The 24,241-nt window shown below is 34.0% G+C and overlaps 1 protein-coding gene across 2 annotated transcripts; it reads right to left on the bottom strand.

Moving 5' to 3' along the window:
* Nucleotides 1-4,428: 4,428 nt before the first annotated feature.
* ANGPTL5 (angiopoietin like 5) lies at nucleotides 4,429-20,125 on the bottom strand. Of its 2 annotated transcripts, XM_057750219.1 has the most exons (9): nucleotides 20,091-20,125; nucleotides 19,774-19,964; nucleotides 17,620-17,764; nucleotides 15,846-15,949; nucleotides 15,000-15,093; nucleotides 12,650-12,750; nucleotides 10,509-10,629; nucleotides 8,265-8,450; nucleotides 4,429-4,997 (listed from the first exon to the last, which is right to left on the bottom strand). In XM_057750219.1, exons 2-9 carry the CDS (start codon nucleotides 19,867-19,869, stop codon nucleotides 4,678-4,680), a joined length of 1,167 nt encoding a protein of 388 aa, XP_057606202.1. In that variant the 5' UTR covers nucleotides 19,870-19,964; nucleotides 20,091-20,125; the 3' UTR covers nucleotides 4,429-4,677. The 2 variants fall into 2 exon arrangements, with proteins under 2 accessions (XP_057606202.1, XP_057606203.1); XM_057750220.1 differs by having other exon boundaries at nucleotides 19,774-20,121.
* Between the last annotated feature and the right edge of the window lie 4,116 nt (nucleotides 20,126-24,241).

The raw sequence follows: 24,241 nt of genomic DNA, 5'->3' as shown, positions 1-24,241 counted from the left end.
GAGGTTTATCCCTGGGATGCAAGGATTCTTCAATATACGCAAATCAATCAATGTGATCCATCATATCAACAAATTGAAGGATAAAAACCATATGATCATTTCAATAGATGCAGAAAAAGCTTTTGACAAAGTTCAACATCCATTTATGATAAAAGCTCTCCAGAAAAGGGTCATAGAAGGAAATTACCTCAACATAATAAAAGCCATATATGCAAAACCAAAAGCCAACATCGTTCTCAATGGGGAAAAACTGAAAGAATTCCCTCTAAGAACAGGAACAAGACAAGGGTGTCCACTCTCACCACTATTATTCAACATAGTTTTGGAAGTTTTAGCCACAGCAATCAGAGAAGAAAAAGAAATCAAAGGAATCCAAATTGGAAAAGAAGAAGTAAAATTGTCACTCTTTGCAGATGACATGATATTATATATAGAAAACCCTAAAGACTCTACCAGAAAACTGCTAGCACTCATTGATGAGTTTAGGAAAGTAGCAGGATACAAAATTAATGCACAGAAATCTCTTGCATTCCTATACACTAACAACGGAAGAGCAGAAAGAGAAATTAAGGAAACTCTCCCATTCACCATTGCAACAAAAAGAATAAAATACCTAGGAATAAACCTGCCTAAGGAGGCAAAAGATCTGTATGCAGAAAACTTTAAGACATTGATGAAAGAAGTCAAAGATGACACAAACAGATGGAGAGACATTCCATGTTCCTGGATTGGAAGAATCAACATCGTGAAAATGACTGTACTACCCAAAGCAATTTACAGATTCAATGCAATCCCGATCAAATTACCAATGGCATTTTTCACAGAACTAGAGCAAGAAATCGTACGATTTGTATGGAAACGCAAAAGACACCGAATAGCCAAAGCAATCTTGAGAAGGAAAAATGGAGTTGGTGGCATCAGGCTTCCTGACTTCAAACTATACTACAAGGCCATAGTGATCAAGACAGTATGGTACTGGCACAAAAATAGAAAGGAAGATCAATGGAATAGAATAGAGAACTCAGAAGTAAGCCCAAACACATATGGGCACCTTATCTTTGACAAAGGAGGCACGAGTATACAATGGAAAAAAGACAGCCTCTTCAATAAGTGGTGCTGGGAAAATTGGACAGCAACATGTAAAAGAATGAAATTAGAACACTTCCTAACACCATACACAAAAATAAACTCCAAATGGATTAAAGACCTACATGTAAGGCCAGACACTATCAAACTCCTAGAGGAAAACATAGGCAGAACACTCTATGACATACATCAAAGCAACATCCTTTTTGACCCACCTCCTAGAATCAGGGAAATAAAATCAAGAATAAACACATGGGACCTCATGAAACTTAAAAGCTTTTGCACAGCAAAAGAAACCATAAACAAGACTAAAAGGCAACCCTCAGAATGGGAAAAAATAATTGCCAATGAAGCAATGGACAAAGGATTAATCTCCAGAATATACAAGCAGCTCATGCAGCTTAATACCAAAAAAGCAAATAACCCAATCCACAAATGGGCGGAAGACCTAAATAGACATTTCTCCAAAGAAGACATACAGATGGCCAACAAACACATGAAAAGATGCTCAACATCACTCATCATCAGAGAAATGCAAGTCAAAACCACAATAAGGTATCACCTCACACCAGTCAGAATGGCCATCATCACAAAGTCTGGAAACCACAAATGTTGGAGAGGGTGTGGAGAAAAAGGAACTCTCCTGCACTGTTGGTGGGAATGTAAGTTGGTACAGCCACTATGGAAAACAATTTGGAGGTTCCTTAAAAAACTACAAATAGAACTACCATATGATCCAGTAATCCCACTCCTGGGCATATACCCAAAGAAAACCATAATCCCAAAAGAAACTTGTACCATAATGTTTATTGCAGCACTCTTTACAATAGCCAGGACATGGAAGCAACCGAAATGCCCATCAACAAATGAATGGATACAGAAGATGTGGCATGTATATACAATGGAATATTACTCAGCTATAAAAAGGGATGAGATGGAGCTATATGTAATGAGGTGGATAGAACTACAATCTGTCATACAGAGTGAAGTAAGTCAGAAAGAGAAGGACAAATATTGTATGCTAACTCACATATACGGAATCTAAAAATGGTACTGATGAACTCAGTGACAAGAACAAGGATGCAGATACAGAGAATGGACTGGAGAACTCGAGGTATGGGAGGGGGCGGGGGGTGAAGGGGAAACTGAGACGAAGCGAGAGAGTAGCACAGACATATATACATTACCAACTGTAAAATAGTCAGTGGGAAGTTGTTGTATAACAAAGGGAGCCCAACTCGAGGATGGAAGATGCCTTTGAGGACTGGGGCGGGGAGGGTGGGGGGGACTTGGGGGGGGGGTGTCAAGGAAGGGTGGGAATATGGGGATATGTGTATAAAAACAGATGATTGAACCTGGTGTACCCCCAAAAAAAATAAAAAATAAAAAATAAAAATAAAATTAAAAAAAAAGAACATAATTGTGCTGCTGTTTAGAATCATTTGTTTCTCAGTAATGTATTATAATTATTTTAAAATAAATTATTAGCGTACTTCTATAGCTCTCATAGCTATTATGAATGTTAACTTTTTTTATTTGTAACTAATTTATGCTGGTATAGAGAGAAGCTTTTGGATCTGTATATTTTTCTTTTGATTTTTAACTGGACACAGTTTCAATTTTACTGATAATTAAATTGACAAAATAATAAATTATTTGTATTTTTAAATGGGACCATTTATCCAGGGAAGTCCTCAGATTCTGAAAGAATGAATCTACAGTGATGTCATGAAGACCCTGGGTATGAGACTCCAATCTTTTATGCCTACTTCTAAGACTTGGGCATGCTGCTAGGGTAATAGAAAGCAAAAAAGGAACTGTTGTCTTGATACCTTAACTTATTCCAAGGGTCAGGTCACTTCATTTCTGGAAGTCTGAAGCTCAGAATTATTGACCAAAATATACCTTCTCCTTGCAGTGGGGGTTGAGGCTTCTTAATACTTTCACACCTTCTCATAAGGCATCCTGGGAGCCATTGTCTCTTATCCATTCAAAGTCAAATACATCTTCCTCTTCCCAAACCCAAAGAAATTAAAATTTCTTGCTTCTCTCTGAGTCTGTCACTCCCTTAACATCCCAATATTTATTCCCATTCTGCTTTTACCCTCAATATTTCCATTATCTCCATCATCTTTATAGTGGGGTAAAAATGTGAAGCCCTTAGACCTTGCAGTGCAATAAAGGAAATCACCCTGTATGAGCTTAGCAAGAATTTCAAGGTCCAGAATCCACACATTAGATGTAGCTTGCTGAGTAGCAAAATTATTTCCTTAATTGTATATAAATTTGTTTCTGGTACTCATATCACTGCAGATAGTGAACCCACAGTTCTCTGCTCCTCCAACCTAGTAGACATCTTACCCCACTGTCAAGACAAAGAACCTCAGCTGTGCCTCTATGAAATGGACAAGAAGTCATGGGGAATCATGTTCACCCACTTGCAACCGTATCCCATGTATATTCTACACATGTTTTATTCACTGCTTGGAGAGGAGGTCAAAGTGAAAGTAAGCTTGAATGGTGACCATGTCATTTTTGCTCATCTCCTGATCTCAGATCAGGTTCTGTGTTTCTGATCAAACTAAGCCTTCTGCTGGACTCAGATAACTCACTGTGATCTAAATATCCTCATGTGTATTTTTAATTCAGACCTCCTCCCACCTCACTTTTCAGCTACTTCTGCCCTGTTTTGTACATTGCATAATCCTAACTCTGAAAAAAGTAGTTTTCTGTTCAACTGTCATTTTCTTAACTGAAACTTGGTCCAGCACATTCTTTGCTATGTTTTCTCATGGAAGCCTTACCACTCCAACTACTTCCCAACTTTGTGAAAAAAGTAGAAGGGACCACCTTGCTCCTAGAGCCACCTCTAGACCACTGATTCATTGCTCTTTCTCCTTCAATTAAAGTTCATACCATTCCTATTGCCTTAAAAAGAGTTAAAATATAAATGTGCTTTAGAACGCAACTGATCAGGATACAAACATATAGGAAGTTTATTACAATTAAGAATAAATTTATTAACCACAATAAAATAGGAAAACAAGAAGGACTTTATTTTTGCAGCAAACTCTTATTACCTGTAAGATATTATGGAATCACCTGGAAATAGTAAGGTTTTTAAACTATGTGAAGTTTATATATTAATCTGCACAAAATTACTCCTTGTAATTGTCTTCAATAGAAATTATCTGTAGATTATATAGTTAGCCATTTCAAATAAATATAGAAATAAGTATAATGCTTTATTTAATTTTCCTAACAATGTACTATGGTTTATATGCTTTAAAGAAAAGGGAAAATCCTTTAAAAGGACAACAGACTCCAGGTACACAAGTTGCAATTCACTCAAAACAAATTTTATTATATACTGTTAATAAAATTGGCAGGAAAAGCATACATTGAACCATGTTTTCCTTTATAAAACGCTACAGAATTAAAGATTTCTAATTAGACTCATAATACCTAGATGTCATCTATGGTTAAATTTTGGCTAACATGTTTGAAACACTCAGTAAAAAGAGAAACTATGTAAAATATTTTATATATTATCAAAAATAACGGTGAGACACATTACAATTTAAAATGAGATTACTTAAAATATGGATTGTAAGTTCTTCTAATTTTCATTGAAACAGATTTAATCTTGACAGGTGAGTTGTTTTTGGTCCATGTGTCCCATCGAATTCCAGTTGCAAGCAATTTTCCAGGGAAGTAATGAATGCCATTCAGATTTGCGAGACCACACTGGTTGAACCACCAGCCAGTATTGTTATTGAGGTGGCTGCAGCTCTTCACAGACTGATCACTGATGAAGCATGCAGGGCGACATCCATCATTATCAACATCTGATGTGCTAAAAGGCATGGCATTTTGATTATCTTCATTTCTGAAGCCCCGGAACGCATCACCTAGGTAAAATAGATTTTTTAAGTGACTAAATTTAAAGGCACTTTTTTTGTAATTTTAGCCAAACTTTACCAACCCATTATGCGAAAAGACTGCATCTAAACTAAGGTTTAAATTATTTTGTACTAAGTATTATATTAAAATCTCTCTTCCAGGTGCAATATGCCAAAATCGGTAATGAATTCCTCAACATGATAGGCATCTTTAAGTGGACATTTGATGGCACAAATTATGGTGGTCTGTGATGGCCTAGGTAATACTTTGCATATTTTCAGTTAATAAATTGAAAACTATTAAATCATTGCATACTTGTATGAGAGGACCAAATAGTAGCAGTATAAATTGGATGATAGTTCCCTTTGTATGCTTTAAAAGCTAAATCCCATCCTTTACCCCTGCCAACTATTAATGTGTTCTTCATGTCTATAATTTTGTCATTCCAATTATTTCATATAAATAGACTCAGAATATGTAAAAAAAAAACAGACATTTGATATAAAATCACAAATCACAAAATGGAAGTTTAGCTATATAGAAAGAAAGATAATTTAGGTCAAAAATTATGGTGTGTAAACCTGCAATACTTTGGGGAAGAGTAATATGATAATTGGTAATTTAAGAAAAGAAAATAATTTACACATAATAAATTTTTATGCCAGTACCATTTTACATCACTTTAGATAGAGAGGTACGGATGAAGGTGAAACCTCTACCTTTAAGAAAAAAATTTATAACTCCAAAAGTTTTTTGATTTTATTTAGGGGCCACCAAGTTTATATTAAATGCCCAGTGCCTCAAGAAAAAAGTCAGCTACACTATTGAGGTATGTCTTTTCTTCATGGCTCTCCACATGATATACATACTAATTGGATAGTAGTTAAAACACCACCATACTTTAAAGACATATTGGCCAGTCTATGTATGGTATCCCTGATAGTCACAGCAATCTTCAAAGATTAAGTTCCTTGGCCAAGGCAACCTGGCTAACTAAATAGCAGGGGTAGAAGTCATGTTTGTTTGTTTGTTTCAAACCATATAAATGATTCTAATTAGTCCCACTGTACTTATATTTCACATATAGATAAAATTTGCTAATATGTTTGAAACACCAAGTAAAAGTGAAGCTATGTAAAGTCTTTGAAGCATTCAAAGCCCGTGTTTATTTCATTATGTTCCAAATGTTTGGCATCTTTTGAGATGTCTTTGAGGAACCTGGAAAATTTCACTAATGGTAATGGTCGATCCTGTTACCCCAGCCCTGTCTCTGACCATGCACTTCTCAGGAAACAAAATGCCAAAACTGCAATTATTTGCAGGGCGAGTATCATTTTCAACACCCACATGGTGCAAAACCTTTCAGAAGTTCAAATGAGACAGACTACACTTATGGAGCATTGCCTAAATTATATGATCCCTCCACAGATACTCTCCCTGGTTAAGTCCAGCCATCAGAAGGGTCATACGTTATATGAGCTCCTCACTGGATTATATTTAATAATTTATTTTAAAAATACAATGCATAGGTCTATTTTTAAAGAAATGGCCCATTAAAACTCAGTTATGTTTTCTGTCAGGGTGTTATTAGAAAACATGACACTTTGTTTTCTCTAAGAACCCAGAGAAATCTCTCTCAAGTTTAAGAACCAGGATTATTTGTCCCCGTGGAACAACTGTTCTCCTCAAATGTTCACATTTCATATTTCTATTTTTGCTCTGAGCTCAAAGCTAAATGTCTGGCTGACCTCTACCAAACACCCAATCATACTTAACTCCCTGGTTTTACTATGCTGCTATCTTTACATTCTATCTACAACTTTTTCTTTACTTCGATTACATTATGTGATCAACATTTGAGAGTTACTTAACTTTATTGGGAAAAGGCAGAGCAGGGCATGATAAAATTTGAGGCTTTTGATATGAAAAAATTCTTGCCATTATAAATTGTATCCTCGAATTAGATCCCAGTCATCTTATAGAGAAACCCCATATAAACTTTTCCTAACACTGTATGTTCCAAATTTAGATAGTTCTTTACGCTTTTCAAGATGAAGCCTCAAAAATTATATAACTCCTTAAAATTGTCCCTATATTTCAATATTTAAATTTCAGACTTTTACTTAATATCCTAGGTCTAAACTCCCTCAGACATCAGAGATTCCAACCATACCAAACAACTCTTCATGCCCAGTAATTTTCCTCCCTCTGTGCCTTGACCCAAGCTGCTGTCTTTGCCAACATTCATTTGCCAAAAGCCTATCCATTCCTCCAAGTACAGATCAGTGATTCTCAACTGTAAGGATGCCAAAATATCCATCCAGTGAATACAAATACCTGGGCCCAAACTTATTGAATCAGATTCTGCATGAGTATGTACTTTCAAAAAGCATCCCAGGTCGAATCTAACATTAATTCTTTGTTGAAAACTCCCCTTCCATGAAGATTTTCTGGATGCAGTCAATTGGAATAATTCTCTCCCTCTCCTAAGCCTCCAAAGCGCTATCAGTATTCTGTGTTTTCAGTTGTATTTAATCTCCCCCCTCTATATTGTGATCAGTTAAAGAGCTGGGAACATAACTCATTCATTTTGGACATTTCTAACACTAAACATACTTAAATGAACAAGTACCATGATGAGCAATCAACAGGAGAGCTGAATTTAGTATTAACTCAAGTTTAAAATGTCAGTTATCAAAATAGAAATTTAACATCAAGTATTTTGAAGTTCTAACAAATTTAATTTATTTGGAAATGAGTAGATGCACCAAGATGTAGCCAAAAAAAAAAATAATAACAAAAAACAAAACCAAAAAACCCGCTAAACTAGTTGTTCTATCAACCTGGGTCCTTGCCCTGGCTCAGATGTGATGAGCTGGGAATCTTGGGCAAGTCACTTAATCTTTCAGGTTTCTTCACCTGTAAAGTGAGAAGAGTGAAGATCAGCTCTAACATTCTATGACTTCTAAACACCAGCCTCTCAGAACATGAAAATGTAAATAATGCCTTCCCAGCCTGCCCCACAGTTTTGCTATCTAAAGGATCAATTGCGATTACATATGGCAGATTGCTTTAAAGTGTATAAAGTACTTCAAAATCATGAGGTGGTGCAACCATCATAGCAGAGTTTCAAAACTCAAGACTTAGCCAGATTAGTTATTCCTAATCTATTCTGTTATCAGTTACGTGTCAAAAGAAATGCATTATTTTTATCTTCATCTAATATTGTCAGCTATATTTAAATCTTTTGGATAATTTTAGGAATAAAAACTTACCAGCATTTCCTGAATATCGTCCTAAGTGCATTTTAAAAAATCTTGTTTCATCCTCTAGCCAAAAATTATCATATGATGCATAAGCGAATGTGTCATCTTCAGATTCCAGTGCCACATACAGCATAAAACTGGTGTTCTTCTGATTCACTATATAAAAAATCTTTTTCAGCCCTAGCCAAAATTCACCTGTTAAAAAAAAATTGCTTTTTTTAAACGTTTTAATACAAGTAAGAATAACCCTTTGTTATTGAGTGTTTGATGTTGCTCAGTGTTTCAATAACTCTAAGATGGTGCACATAAATTATCTGAGAGACTATATTACCCTAGTTCAAGTTTTCAGTGTTTGCCTAATTTACCAAAATATATATATATATATATATATATATATATATATGTATATCTTCCCACTTCTACTTTACTAGACTTGGGATAACTAGACTCTGTTTCATTTTTTTAACTTCCCAAATTAAATTCAAAAATTCATTTAAAGATTAAGTAAAAAGTCAAGTTTTACCTTAAGGCATGCCAACAAAAAATCAGTTCAAATATTATGGCAGGTAACAAAATGATGTGTACTGGTAAATATAAGAGGTTTAACCTCCAAATCAGCAACTCCTAGAGAAATATTTCCTGGAAATGCTCAATAGAAATTATGTTTTTCTGTCTTTGAGAATAATGTTTCATGAACAAATACATCTTTGTTATAATGCAGCTCGTCAGTTACCTATGAATGAAGACGTAAGGTAGCAACACCGGAGTATCCCCAGGTTAACGGGATATATTAATATTTCCACGATGATTGTAGATCGAAGATAGATTACTGAACTCCATAATTCAGACTGTATACCACTTGCATGTTCTAGCCAGTGCCTTTCTACCTCACTCTACCCCCTGCAGCACAGCCTAGATGTGGACACCCCAGCTCTGAAGTATATCCCTCTGCTAGAGTCATGAAATTACTGAAGGAAGTAAGATCTAGTCGAAACAAACTTCAACAGTCGGGGGACAATGTGACAGTATTCAACTCTTAAAACAATAGCCAAGATGCTAAGTCACTCTTCAGGGCTTATGGGGCATTTTAGCTACATACCCACTTAAAATTGAAAAGTATTCTGAAGAAATACAGGAAGAAAGGGAGTATAGGAAGAAAGAAAAGCACAAGATGGGCCTGCTTAGCTTCTCACAGTCTGACACTACAGTCTAAGTGTCCTTGCCATCTTTCCTCTCTTCCCCAACCTCAGGTTTAATTTAACAATATATTTTCCTTAATCCCAAGTTTATTTTTTTAAATAGGCCAAGCACAAAGCAGTATGCTTACATGAAGTATACCTGCTGGAAGAAGTTTTCTGTCAAAATTCAGATAATTTTCCCATAGAAATAAGGAAGATAACAATTTAGAGGCTGCAGATTTATGACTGTTCAATTCAGAAGGCAGCCCTTACCGGAAAATTGGAGATAATGCTGAGAAAACAAGTATATCAACTGTATTCCATAAGATGGCAGCTATTTGGCCTTACTTATGACATTTTATTACATTTCATGTCCCTTCTAACATCACTGGCATGCTGTAGGATTTTTAGCAGTAGGACTAATAGCACCACTTATTAAATCTTTGGATGACACTGATGTTAAAGATTTTAAATTATAACAACAGTAGCTTAAAATAATAGCATAAAAAAGTTCCAATTAATGTAAAACTCTTCAGGGTTCAGAAATACCAGTATTTCTATTCACGAACAGAAGTTGATGCTGCCATGTGGTAATAATGTGAACAGATTTAACAGTTCACCTGGGGTTTACATTTTGCAAGTTTTGAGCACAGTGATTTTGACTGATATTCACATAATTTGAATTCCTACAGCCATGGGCCTCAATTCTCCATTTCATATGATTGTGTAGACACAGCACAAATCTCAAGAATTTCAAGGTCCCTGTTCATTTAGGTTTCATTTTACAAATAGTTATTGAGCATCTGCCAGATTTCTGCTGGGTGCATAGTCAATACTTAATAAATAATCCAATTTAGAATTTTCACTCAAATCACATTTTAACTAAAAATAAAGATTTTCATATCCCAACCGAAAACTTATTTAAGTAATTTGGCATATGACCAGATAATAATTTGTCATATTTTTATATTCATAAAAATTTGCTACTTTTACTAACAATTTGACCAACAGAGACACAGTCTATAGGCATATTACCAAAAAGAAGAAAAAAGAGGAGAAATAAATAAAATTTGACCTAAAAGATCACCAAATCCATCCAGATAATCACACCACAACCTTTGGAAATCAATTATCCCATCGATCCTTTTCTGTATCACAGTCCATCCACCTCCTCTGTAATCCATGTCACACATTACCTAAAATAAATACAGAAAGGACAAAAATAACATACTATTATTTTCATTCTTTGATATAAAAGTCATCCCTCACCCTTAAGCCTAGAGAAAGAGAAGATACTTCCATTGAAAGTTTCAATGCAACTGTATGTCATTAATGTATTCAGATTTTTTTAATCTCTAGAAGTAATACTGTTTATTATAAAACAAACCTAATTGCAGTCCCTGTATCAGTCATTCTTAACATATATATGTTTGTAGCATTTTAAAGTTATTCTCTTATTCCTCAATTCCATAAATATTTTTCAGTTGAATAATAACAGTACCAATCTAATGTGCCAGAGTGATGTATTTCTTTATAAATTAACTTTTCCTTTTAATTAAAACACTGATTTTTTAAAAGCAGTGTGAAATATGCCTGTGTGCCTGTCTTTGATTGCTTTTTCCCTCTAAAATCCTGGAAGGCCTATGTTCAGACTGGGATTTTCAGACAGAAAGGTATGGTTTGTGCCCCATCTCAGCAGGCACTCACAGGTGCATCTGTGGTACTCTGTTAAATGCCCCTAAGAGGACAACCATAGGGGATCCATAGAAGTGACACAGCGAGAAAATCAGAGCAATCCTCCCCATCAGAAACTTCCCACACAGAGACAAAAAAAGGCAGTGTGGAGGAAGTTAGGAAACCAACACTTTCCCACAAAAGAGGTAATTATGCATCCCACTCTTCACAAAATTAGAAGTCTTCCCTTTCTGCATCTGTTCAGGCCCATTTTTGAATCTGTAGGTGAAGTAATTTAGGTAATTTAAAATTATTTCCTACTTAATTACCAATTTTTGACATCCTGTCAATAGATGTCAAAAAATAATGTTAGTAACTCTGAGACAGGAAATTGGGTAGTATCTCCTTAGAAAAAATTATTTTCTTATGTAATAAAGACTACCAATAAGGTATGATATTGGTATTATAAACTTTCTTATGCACAAAAATGTAACCAGAAAAGTATATATATATATATATATGTATATATATATATATAATTTATATATGTTATTATATATACTGTTATCCATTAATATTATAATATATAATTTTAATAATACATAATTTCTAGTAGAAATTTCTTCTAGAAATCAGGGTATAGAACTACTAAGGATAGATATAAGAGTAATTTATTTTATTTGATTTAAGAAATGGATCAGGGCTTCCTAGGTGGTGCAGTGGTTAAGAATCCACCTGCCAATGCAGGGGACACGGGTTTGATCCCTGCTCCAGGAAGCTCCCACATGCTGCGGAGCAACTAAGCCCGTGCGCCACAACTATTGAGCCTGCACTTTAGAGCCCGTGAGCCACAACTACTGAGCCCATGTGCTGCAACTACTGAATCCCACGCTCCTAGAGCCTGTGCTCCTCAACAAAAGAAGCCATGGCAATGAGGAGCCCGCTCACCACAACTAAAGAAAGCCCGTGCACAGCAAAAAAAACCCAACACAGCCAATAAAATAAATAAATAAAATAAAAAAGAAAAAATAAAAAAAAGAAATGGATCAGCTTCTTCTCAATCTGTCTCACAATTTAGTGAAAGTGTTTTTAAGTTATTAATTTCTTATACAATCACAAAAAATCTTGTTTCATCCAAAGAAAGCATGACCATGTGTAGGAAGAGAAACTAAAGTATTTTTAGCAAGCTCCAAGGCAAAGCACACAATTATTTTTTAATATCCATAAACTAATTAAAGCAAATAAGTATTTATTTTGCATAGTTCTGCCTACTGTAAGTATAATATAAGATCTTGCACCAAATGGATTTACTTTAAAGAGTATAACCATGAACCCTCTAATAGAAAAGTGAAAGACCCTCTAGTTCTTTTCTTGGTTTGTGGTTTGGGCAAAGAATTCCAGAAAACAAAAATTTTGAAACTGGAATTCATACTAATTTATTTCAAAATTTTCAAGAAAAAATAAAATAGTAAAACAAAATTCTAGTATTAATTAGATAGATTAGATGCCTATCCTATTCCATATAATAAGGGAAAACTTTACCTCAAATGGGTAACTAGAGCCTTCTGGGTGAATTATATACAAACCACTTGGTGTTTTGGTGACAGAGCCAATGGTATCTTTAATATCAGTACAGTCTAAACCTAGAAAAGTAAAATTAGTTATTTAGGAGGTTTCCACATACACATTTAAGGCAATCACTTTACTACAGAGAATTGACAGTGCTATCTGAAATTATTATTAAAATGTTTATTAATGATATGATGACTTTTCTTGGAAATGGAAAATTATCTCAACTTTAGAAATAAGAAGAAACTAGATAGATACATGAAGGAACTGGGATTGAACAATTTATGCTGCAATAAACCTTCACTAATAACTCACTGTTATTCATTAATATTCCATTCGGTATCAACATTTATTTAATGTATTTTATAATTATGCATTCTCTTGTCCAATAAATAATGCCCTTTCAGAAATCTAGGCTTATTTTGGATACATAACATGTAACAGAAATCTGTATTAATGAGAAGGAGAAAATCCAAAGGAATAAGTAGGTTAACTACTACTGACACATCCTTTCCCCACTATTTGCAATTTCAGAGATCCTGGTGTTTGGGGGCCCAACCATTACAAACAGGAAAAGGGAGAGGGGGGAAAATCACTTTCTTCACCAGAGAAAACAATGCTGTGGCTAGAGCCTGCTCTGTTGACGATAGCTAGAACTGGAGCAGTCTATAATCACTTTCTCTAAAGCACTCCACTTTCCAGGGGATTGTAAATATACTATGTGGATACGATATTAGTTTACTCTGATATACTTTACTTCGTAGTATCTTTTATAAATGTAATAAAATAAATTCAACCCTTACAGTATCAATTACCCAGAGAACAAACACATGAAAGCCTGAGACTTCAGAGCCAGAAGCTTGCGTTAGATTCCTAGTTCTACTCTCTACTAGCCAGAACCATTAACCTAGTTAATTAACTACTTTTCTTCATGTGCAATATTGTTATAAAAATAATACTATCTACTTCATAGTATTATTTTGACAATCTACATAGTAAGACATTGTATTGGGTTGGCCAAAAAGTTCATTCAGGTTTTTCGTAAGATGTTATGGAAAAACCCAAACAAACTTATTGGCCATCCCAATATAAAGCACCTAGCACAGTGCCTAGCACACAGTAAGTATGCAGAAAATGTCATCTACAAAAAGTTAGCTCTAAAAACTGTTTGCTTTCCCCTTCATTTCCAGAACATAGATTTGTTGCCTTTCTTCTGAATTGCTGAGACATTTTTATGATAACTTTATGCTCAGAGATGTGATAGAAGTTTACAATGAAGGACTAATCTGAGTTGGAATATCTGCTTTGCCAGTATCATCCAAATAAATATGAACCGATTATTTAGATTTTTCTGGGTTCCATATTCCTTATCTGATGATCATCTTCATAGCAAACACTTATACTGTCTCATTATGCATCAGGCAATATTTTAGGAGCTTTTGGTGTATTTACTCATTTAATCCTCACAAGAGCCATATGAGGTAGGTACTACCAGTTCACTGATGAGGAAATTCACATCAAGGAAACAGTGGATGAGGGATTTGAAGACAAGTGACCTGACCCCAGAGCCCATTCTCATAACCACCATGTTACACTGCCTACATTACTCACTTGTAGGAAACAAATGAGATATAATAAAATAATAAAAAATAAAATAACATGTCAAAGTGCCTGTCGTAGTTCCTGACACATAGGTGATTCTCAGTAACAGCTTATTTCCTTCTCTGGATAAGGAAAAAAGAAAGATCATTCATTCTCTAGGCCATCCATAAATATTTACTTGCTTGGAAATTTTTGGTATTAATTCACAACTGTAAGATATATAGGGTATTTTTCTTGGAAACCCACATCTTTAGGAATTACTAAAGTGTATTTTAGCATAAAAAGTATTAAATTCCGGTTTCTTTCTGTCTTATGTTTCTTTTTCTTTTCAAATTTTATGTCCCAATTTGAAACATCTCGAGCATGTCAAAAATACTTTTTACAGGTGGGACGAATTCTAAGACCTTCTTTTCTCATAACTGAAGATTGATTATTAATAAAATGTAAAAGGAGAGCCTGAATTCAGTTACATAAAACTATGCTATTTTCAACAGATTCAGAATATCTGTATACAGCCATGGCTTTCAAATGATCAGAAAAGCTTCCCAATTCAGGAAAGTACACATTGTCTGGGTTGAAATTTGGCAGATTACTCCTCCAGTCTATTAGATGATAATGAGCTGTATTTTTTAAACAAAAGTTCTAAATGCACCAACCTGTCCAGGAAATTTTTAAGCAATAAAAGACAAGTATGAAAAGGCTGAAATATCAAAGTTCTCACCATGTGACTGAACTGGTCTGTGAGGAAAAGTATCCAGCTGTTTTCTAAAAACTTCTGTGGTCAAAAGGAGAACTCGATTCATGAGCTCATTAACCTAAACACACATGCATACATTTAAGCAAATTTATATTTGAACAAAACTCTTTTAGCTGAATAGCAATCATTAAAGTCAGTACCGTTTTCTTCCTACACAGTGCTTTCCTCTGACCATTTCTGCATTTGACTGCTCTTGCAGATCTGTTCTTTGTATCTTGCCTGCTCCTTTGCTATAGTTTCTTATCTGGTCTCCCTGTCTCCTCCCTCTGCTCTTCCTCAAGTCATCCTCCACACTAGCTGTCAATCTAATCCCTGCTCAGACACTTCCATGACTCCTTGGTGTGGCATGATTTAGTTCCTACTTCTTTAAGTCAGTTTTCCTTATACACCTTCAACCTTACCAGCTACTCCACCCCTGCAGTTCCCCAGAATGGAATGTCCTACTCTTCTTATCCAGCCTTTGTGACCTTTGAAGCACTTTTTCATCTTTCATGACTCAGTTCATAATCTCTGTCATCTGGGAACATTTCTCATAGCTCAGATATTGAATTTCTTTTGTGCATCTTTCCAGCAGTATTCACAACCTTTTCAATACATTTTTATGCTCCCCTAGACTGTGTAAACTTTAAGTGAAGACCTTTTGTTGTTGTTTGTTTTCTGTTTGCCTGGGGCTTACTATGGTGTCTTTAACATAGTAGGCAGTAAATAAACGTCTGGACTCCAATGCATTAAAAAATTAAATGATTATTCCTCTAGCTCAGTATATCAATGTACACATACAATAACAACACAATTTTTAAAAATCCATACCTGATTAGATAAATAATCCAAGGAAGCTTGCTGCTCATCCATCATATTTCTTAGTAGTTTTTTGGTACTTCTTGTATAAGAAACAATAGAATTTTGCAAATTTCCTTAAATCATAATAAAATGTTTGCTATATATTATATTGTTATGGAAAACAATTACAGTGGCAAATAATTTCAAAATGATTTTAGATAAATATGTAAACACAACATCTCAATTTATCTAATACACAGAATTGCATATTCTAGTTAGTACTTTTTTGTTTCACTCAGGATTAACCAAGAAAACAATTGTTTCAATACCTCCCAATGAAAGTATGCTTCCTAATAATTTAGATTACCCCCAAATAATTTAACTGATATAAATGAGAGGCAACATTCTGAATATCAATTCTCATTTTATTAGATGAGAGGTACAGAATCAGGAGGTCCAAGACTCATCAATTCTTACTACATAGGAAAGCAAAAGGCAATAATTCCATATCATGCAAGTTAATTTCAAAAGTAAATCTTTCCTTTATTTTTTCTATTAATGCTATTTTTTACATAAACAAATTGCAAACATACATACATATACACCCATAATAAATCTGTCAAAAGTTTTGGCTGGTTGGTTTCTGGTTAAACTTTTACTATGTATTTTTCTTTTTAAAAAGTGTTTTTATTTTAAAACAATCTTATTTATAGAATAGTTTCAAGAATAGTATAAAGAACTTTTTGTTAATTCTTTTGAGAGCATGCCACCATGATGCCTCTGGATATTTCAGTTTGTTTTTCTTACACCAAATACATTCTCTCCAACACAACCATCAAAATCAGGAAATAAACATTGACTACCATGTATTTCTTAGACTCTATCCACGTTTATTCGGTTATACTGATGATGTCCTCTATAACAAAAGGAGTCACACATTATTGCATACAATATTCTTTCAAAAAATTATTCCTATGTTCCTAACTTTTACTCTAGCAGTAGAATCACATTAATAATTCTTGATATTTTAAAATCTACCTCACCCAACTTCATCTCTCATTTTTACTTTCAATCTCTCACTTTCTATTAGATACTCTATGGATTTAGACATCTGTCTTAATGGAGCTAAAGCTACACTCATTAGTTTGAGAAGCCTGAGATACTTGTGTTACACATAGAGTTAACACAATAAAGTGAGCTTTTTATATTTTCTGACTTAGGAGTTATAGTCTTATAAGAACTGGATCAGAACCTCCTCCCTTTCTGATCCCCCTTCTCATTCCACCCACTATGTACATATAATAGATCATATACTATAGTGTACCATACTGTTACTAAATAGTTTAAACAAAAATGGAGATTTTAAAACTTTATTTTTTTATGCTTTGTTATATAAATTGGCTGTGAATTTGTATTATAGCAGTTATTTAATATTATTAAATATTGCAGCAGTTATTCAATATTAAAGAATACCCCCCCAAAACTCAGGTGAAACTTCCTATTGGTTCAGATGGAAGTAAGCAAATAGTCCTAGGTGAATTGATACTGTCAGTGCCTTCTGGCTTGCCCCCTCAGTCTGTGGCTAGTTGATGTCACTGGGCCATATTATATAGAAAAAGGATTTGTTCGTTTACCAAATACTTACGAAACACCTACTATATGCCAAACACATAAAACCTCTGGCCTAGGATGATCAGGATATACATAAAATGATCCAAACAAATGCTAAGGTATGTTTTTCCATCTCTACTCTAGAAATAATATCACATATACCTATATAATTGTGGTTATTTTTAATACTTACTACACATGAAATGTTTTTCTTCTCGTGTAATTTTAGTTTTAATATCACATGATTCCTCACAATCTTCTTTATAAACAGTAGCATTACTTTTACTTTCACCTTTTGCATTAGATTCATCTTCTACAGTGTTAACCACTGGAGAATCCTTTATGTTAAAAAGTAGAAATAAGAAAAAATATATGAAATATGTTATATTACCTAATATGTCATAAATAAGAAGACTGAAAAAAAAAATAAAAAGACTGTAGAAAAAGGATGAGATTTCTGGACATACACAAGGATGATCATTAGAAAAAAATCATAATTAACTGGTTAGTTCAAACTTCCACAAAGAATCTTATAGGTAGATTCCAGGTATGAACAATAAGTATATGTTAATTCAATATTTTTGTTCTCCTTTTTTCTTCTCCAATTCCAAAAGGATTCATTTAGGGTCTACTTCCCATTATGGTGGCTCTACGGCCTTGACCTTTAACTTTTACACATTTCCATGTGTGATATAGTGCTGAACTACCCCGCTTCCAGGAATTGTGCAATTTGAAGTTCTTTGGATACAAAGAAGTTTTCCTGAGATGCCTGCAACATTTTTATGCCAAAAGGACTTTCTGCCACCAATTCTTAGCAACTGTGGTTTGGGGCTGAGAGGGAAACATGCAGGAGAAATTTCACAGGAGAATTTTTGTATAAGCTAAAGTGTTTACAGATTTGAAAGGTAAAGTATTCATAGATTTTAAAAGGTAGCAGTGATAACAGAAAAAAAAAGCATGGAATTTTGCTTTGTAAAATCAACAACAGATGTCATTTTAAAAAGCCAACAACCTTATATACAGAATGGATAAACAACTAGGTCCTACTGTGTAGCACACGGAACTATATTCAATATCCTGTAATAAACCACAATGGAAAAGAATATGAAAAGGGATATATATGTACATTCATTTATATATATATATATTTATATATATATATGTATAAAACTGAATCACTTTGCTGTACAGCAGAAATTAACACAACATTGTAAGTCAACTACACTTCAACAAAATAAATCTTTAAAAAATTAAATTAAATTAAATTAAAATTAAATAGAAAGCCAACAATCAACTACAAACCTGTAATTATGGGGTGAGGAGAAAGAAGGAGACAGGGGCAAGATGGGGTAGGAGATCAAAAAGTACAAACTACTATGTAAAAAAAAGAAAAAAGAAAAAAAGCCAATTACAAATGTCATTCCAAAGTATCTATTCTTGTTGGTACACTATTGATTTTTTTTAATGTTAAAACATTCTTTGGTAGAGGTTATATAATTTAAGTAACTCTGTAATTAAAAGAAAATAATAACAAACTTTGTCCTCTTTGACCTGGATATTGAGAGAAAGGTAAAGGGCTAATCATAATATAAAGATATTTGTCCAAAAGGATGCTTACATTTTGTTACACAGATCTACTTTTAACTTCTTACTCTTTCTCCTATACTCCTATAATAATTGACATAGTTGATGTTTTCAAAAACACAGGTTACAACTATATTTTTTAGATCTAAATAAGATTTAAATTCTTAGTATAGAAAATTGTTATTAATATTTCTGTAGCTTTCTTAGAATTTATTCTTGCTTCAAGTTTGGAATTTGTATTGATGCAGTAAATACATTTTATAACATTTAAAAATTATAAGCCAACATTTAAATGCAGAGAGATTCAAATCTTAGCTATCAATCACTATGACATTGTTTTGAATAAAACTTTCTAATTTAAAATTTTAAAATTTCCTAGGTAACCAGTCACAAGACTCTATTTGAAGTATGAAGTTTATAGAATAGTTTTTTAAGCAAAGTGAATTTTTTTATTACCTACCAGATATTTCATTATCAAAGTGAACTGGAAAGTTGTTGGCTAGTTTTTAACCAAGACCTGCAATTTCTTTAACAATTTTTCACAAGAAATGTGTTAAGAGTCAATCTTCAGTTTATGGTTTCCTAGTAGGTTTAAAAATAATATTTTTTAAGCATAAGTCTCAGCGTTTCTAAATAAACACTTAAACAGTTTTCCATAAATTATATTGAGTACTGTAATTAATCCTTTCAAACGTCTACTATACATCTTGAAAACTATATTATCATGCTTTCTTAGCTGAAATAATATTGCTGAAATTCTTACCGTAGAATGATGCACACAGTTACCTTGTATAGCTTCTCCACAAGTAAAAGTACATAGATTTAAGAACAAGAGTGAAGCTTGGAAAAGATAAATCATATTTTTCTTGGTTGGAGAAACGAAAATTTTCTTCAAATATCAGTCAGCTCTGTATGGAAAGAACTCCAGTACATAGAGTCTTCAGTCAAAAATTTCTGGAAGGTGTACAACAAAAACAAAAGCCAGTACTTACTAGTTTCCATGCCCTCATTTGAAACAACACCCTTCATATGAGAAACAAGGTAGCCTCTAGAGATCCCATCATTTTAAGTTATACAAACCCTTTTTTATCACCACATGCCTGCATTGTAAATCCACACTTTTGAAACATAGGCAATAGCTAGCCAGCAAGCTAGCCTAGCTAAATCAAGCAAGCAAGCAAGCAAGAATTTATAGAATCATCTAGTTTTTATGAGTCAGACTTTTTTTGCCCTTAGAAAAAATGCCTTTGATAAAGTATAACTCTATAATTGTGACCAGTTTGCATAAAAATAGTAAAAGTATAAATGAGGGATGGAGTGGGAAGAATATTACATTGGAACTATTTCTACAAAATACTAAATAGAGATTTAATCAATGTGGACACCCAGAGCAGATAATTCAGACTTAAAATATGTTTGCAACTGAATTTAGCTATCAATGATGGTCATATTAACCACATAATGCCAAATTTCTAGAGCTCAGATTTGTATGCTTTATATCAATAGTGTTAAAACTTCAAAAATTGTGAAATAAGGGCACTATTGTTATTGAAAATTACCACTCTTTGAAAGATGATAAATCAATGTCTGTGACGAATTTTCAAATTCTTCATGATACTGTCTTCTTCTTTTTATTATATAAACTTGCCTAAGTATTCACTGTCCTAAAATTAAGACTTTCCTGACTCTTGCTTCCCATTCAAGTCATCATTTTCTCCATTTCCTTTCCTAGCCCAAGAAGCACAGGGCAGAGATCATAGTTTTTATGGTACTTGCATAGTGACTCGTATGGTATAGGCACTAAGATATTAATTAATGAAGTAATATCTTACACATATTATCTATTTTCTGAATTTATATTCTCACTACCCATTATTTAAATGCAAACACTCTTATCTTTTATTCTACTGAAAATTTCTCAGTTTCTCCAGTGAGGCAGTTTAGGGTGGTTGGGGTGCTGGCTCTGGTACCAGAATGCTTGGGTGAATCTTGATTCACCACTCCCTTGCTCTGGAAACTTGTGCAAAGTTACCTAATATCATGATAGCTTACTTACTTTGTAGAATGGGGATTGTTGTGTGGATTCAATTATTTAATATAAGTAAGCACTTAGCACAGTCTAAGAGAAACGCCAAGTACTCAAGTGTTAGGTGGTATCATTATTTTTTATTATTATCATTATTATTATTTGACTTTGTAATACAGTTCTAACATTGCTGACAATATTAATGGCCTTTAAAATCTGTTTTAAGACTAGATGAATATGTATCTTTAATCTTAATTTTCTAGTTGAAGTCTTATAAAACTGAAAAGAAACGGCAGAACTTCAGCAATTTTAAATCAGCCAGATGTTAAAATACTTTGTTCTTTCACAGCTTGCCCAGAGACAAATTCAGGAAATTCTTACTTGAACAAGAAAATACTTCAGCAGGAAAAGTAAGAGCCTCAGCAAGAAAATAACTTCAGCAGAAGAAAAAATAACCTCACCCAAGATGAAAGTGAAAGCTCAAGAAACTGTCCATCACACGCTGCCTCACATAATTCACAAGCTTATAATGGTATCCAAATTAGATAAATTATGTAAACGTGTTTTGTAACCAGAAAGTGGTTATTATATTTTCTTTTGTAAATAGAACATCATTACCAATTTCTGAAACCATGTTAATGAAGTCAGGTGTCTAACAGCAACTCACATTTGACATAGTGGAAACCTAAATTTTATTCCTTCTCCCACCCTCAACCTATTCCTCTCCATTTAAATAAATGGCAATACCCTTTATGCAGCTGGTTCCAGTCCCAAATCTGAGAGTCACATTTGACTATTTTTAAAAAGAGTAGCATTAACATATATACACTACCAAATGTAAAAAGGATGGCTAGTGGGAAGCTGCTGCATAGCACAGGGAGATCAGCTCGATGCTTTGTGATGATTTAGAGAGGTCAGATAGGGAGGGTGGGAGGGAGGCTTAAGAGGGAGGGGATATGGGACTATATGTATAATATAGCTGATTCACTTTGTTGTACAGCAGAAACTAACACAACATTGGAAAGCAATTATACTCCAATAAAGATGTGAAAAAAAATTCCATTCACTTGCCATAACCATGCATCAACACATCTTATTGGTTCAAGGTTACAATTTTGAAAACTTCGTGCCACCTCTTTTACTACCATCCTAGTCCAAGCCACCATAATCTGTCACCCAAACTACCATAACAAGATTCAATCTGGTCTCATTGTTTCCAGTCTTATGAACTTTAGCCTGGTTTCCCCATAACCACTAGAGCAATACTTTTGAGAGATTAAATTAGGTCTTACTCTCCTACTCAACATTCTCCAATGGCTTTCCCTCCACTGGAAGTTGGATTTTATGTTAATTCCTTGTATAATACATAAGTCCACACTGCATTGGAAGGACATCCCCCACGCACTGCTCCAATATCATATCCTAGCACACTTCCCCTACCCCATTCTGTTCTAGATTCAGTGGTCTTCTTGCTGTTCCTTGAGCATATCAAATAAAATTCTGCCCTCAGAGCCTTTTGTACTTAAAGTACCCACTGCTTCTGCATAATATTCTTCATCCAGATACTTGAGTGACAACTTTCTTTCTTCATTCAGATCTCTGCCCTAATTTCCCTTCCTTGGAGACCTTCCCTGAGCACCGTATCTAAAATAGAACTGACATCAGTCTCTATCCCTCTACACTACTCCATTTTTTCTCATCACGCTTTTCATTATCTAATATATTCTAGTAGGAAAGAAAAACAAACGCAAGCTAAATGAGCATAAGGACTTTGAAGCTTTGCTCACTACTGTATCTGAGCACCTAGGGAGTGCTTGGCCCATAGGAGGTGCTCAATATTTGTTTCCTTAATAAAAGAAGGAATTATTTTATGGTTTTTGAAGTGTGCAAAATTAACCATTATAGTGAATTCAGATGTCTCTTTTAACAAAATATAGAGATTTTAGTGTAATACTCTTTTTTATTGCTTATATCATACTTACCTTTCCCACCAAGAGATAAAGCTTATAAGTGCCACAAATTATCTTCCTATTATCCAAACATCTAATCTTAAAGGCTTTTTTTTAGAATCTATACAGTTTAATAAAGGACTGTAGAATTTAAATAAAACAATTTAAATAAAACCTGCTTAACATTTTGAAGAAAGAAAGAAATCATTTAAAGGTCAAAAAATAGATCATGTAATTTTTTTTTAAAAGCTGGTAACATTGTGTTTAAAATTTCTTTTCTTCTTGGGTATTATTGCAAAGCAACATTTCAGTGAGGAATGATTATATGAGCAGCATTGGTAGGCAACTAAGAAACCAAGTTATGCTTCTTAATGCTAATACACCATGTGACAAAGCAATAAGGTGCCTATGAATGATGAGATATCAAACTAATACTATAGCAAAAACTAGACTTTCAGGAAGGCTAACCATGCCCAAATACATCAAACAGCAAGCACAACCTTTCCACTTTTATTTGCACTCTATACTGCCCTACTTTGCTTACTCTCTCTCAGATTGGTCGTGGAGAAACAGACTTGTGATGATAGCAGTGGGAATAGAATCAAAGTAAATTCCTGTGACTAGGCCAGTTAAAAATTTGCAAAGATAGCTAATTGTCCCAGTGTACACATTTAGCCTTTCTTTGCCAAGATTATATATTCTATCCTCTTGGCATTATCCTGAAGGGGGCTTAGATGTTTTGTGTTTCAAGTCAAAACTGGATTTGTTGTGGCACTTTCAAATCTCAATCACCACAACGCATTCCAATTTGAGTCACTGTATCCAACTTTGCAAAAACTCTGTTTTAAATAGCTTCATCTGGAAAAGTTTATTATTTGAACTCTAAAAATGAACAAATTGACTCACAAAGGCAAAGGCATTTGAATGGTGGGTGAGTGACTTTTATTGTTTGTACATTCTGCTTCCAATCTGGGAGTTTTTCCAAAACAAAAACAAAAACAAACACAAACCTGGCTGAAATACAGTCAGAATTTATATGTACTTTTATAATGAGCTCCAACAAAAAGTTTCAGCCTTTTTACAAATGTTTACTTGCAAGACCTCTAAACTGATGGCTCAAAAATCCATTCAATTTTCCATGCCTCCTTGAAACAATTTCAATATGATGATCTCTTTTGGCATATCTTCCCAGGAGATTACTAAATTAAATCTGCGCTACTTTCCTAGCCGCCGATGCTTTGATGGTCTATTTCCAG

Source organism: Hippopotamus amphibius, chromosome 9 (genome assembly GCF_030028045.1).
Source record: "Hippopotamus amphibius kiboko isolate mHipAmp2 chromosome 9, mHipAmp2.hap2, whole genome shotgun sequence".
Lineage (NCBI taxonomy): Eukaryota > Metazoa > Chordata > Mammalia > Artiodactyla > Hippopotamidae > Hippopotamus > Hippopotamus amphibius.
The sequence above is the reverse complement of the archived record's forward strand: the minus strand, read 5'-3'. Positions and strand labels throughout refer to the sequence as shown.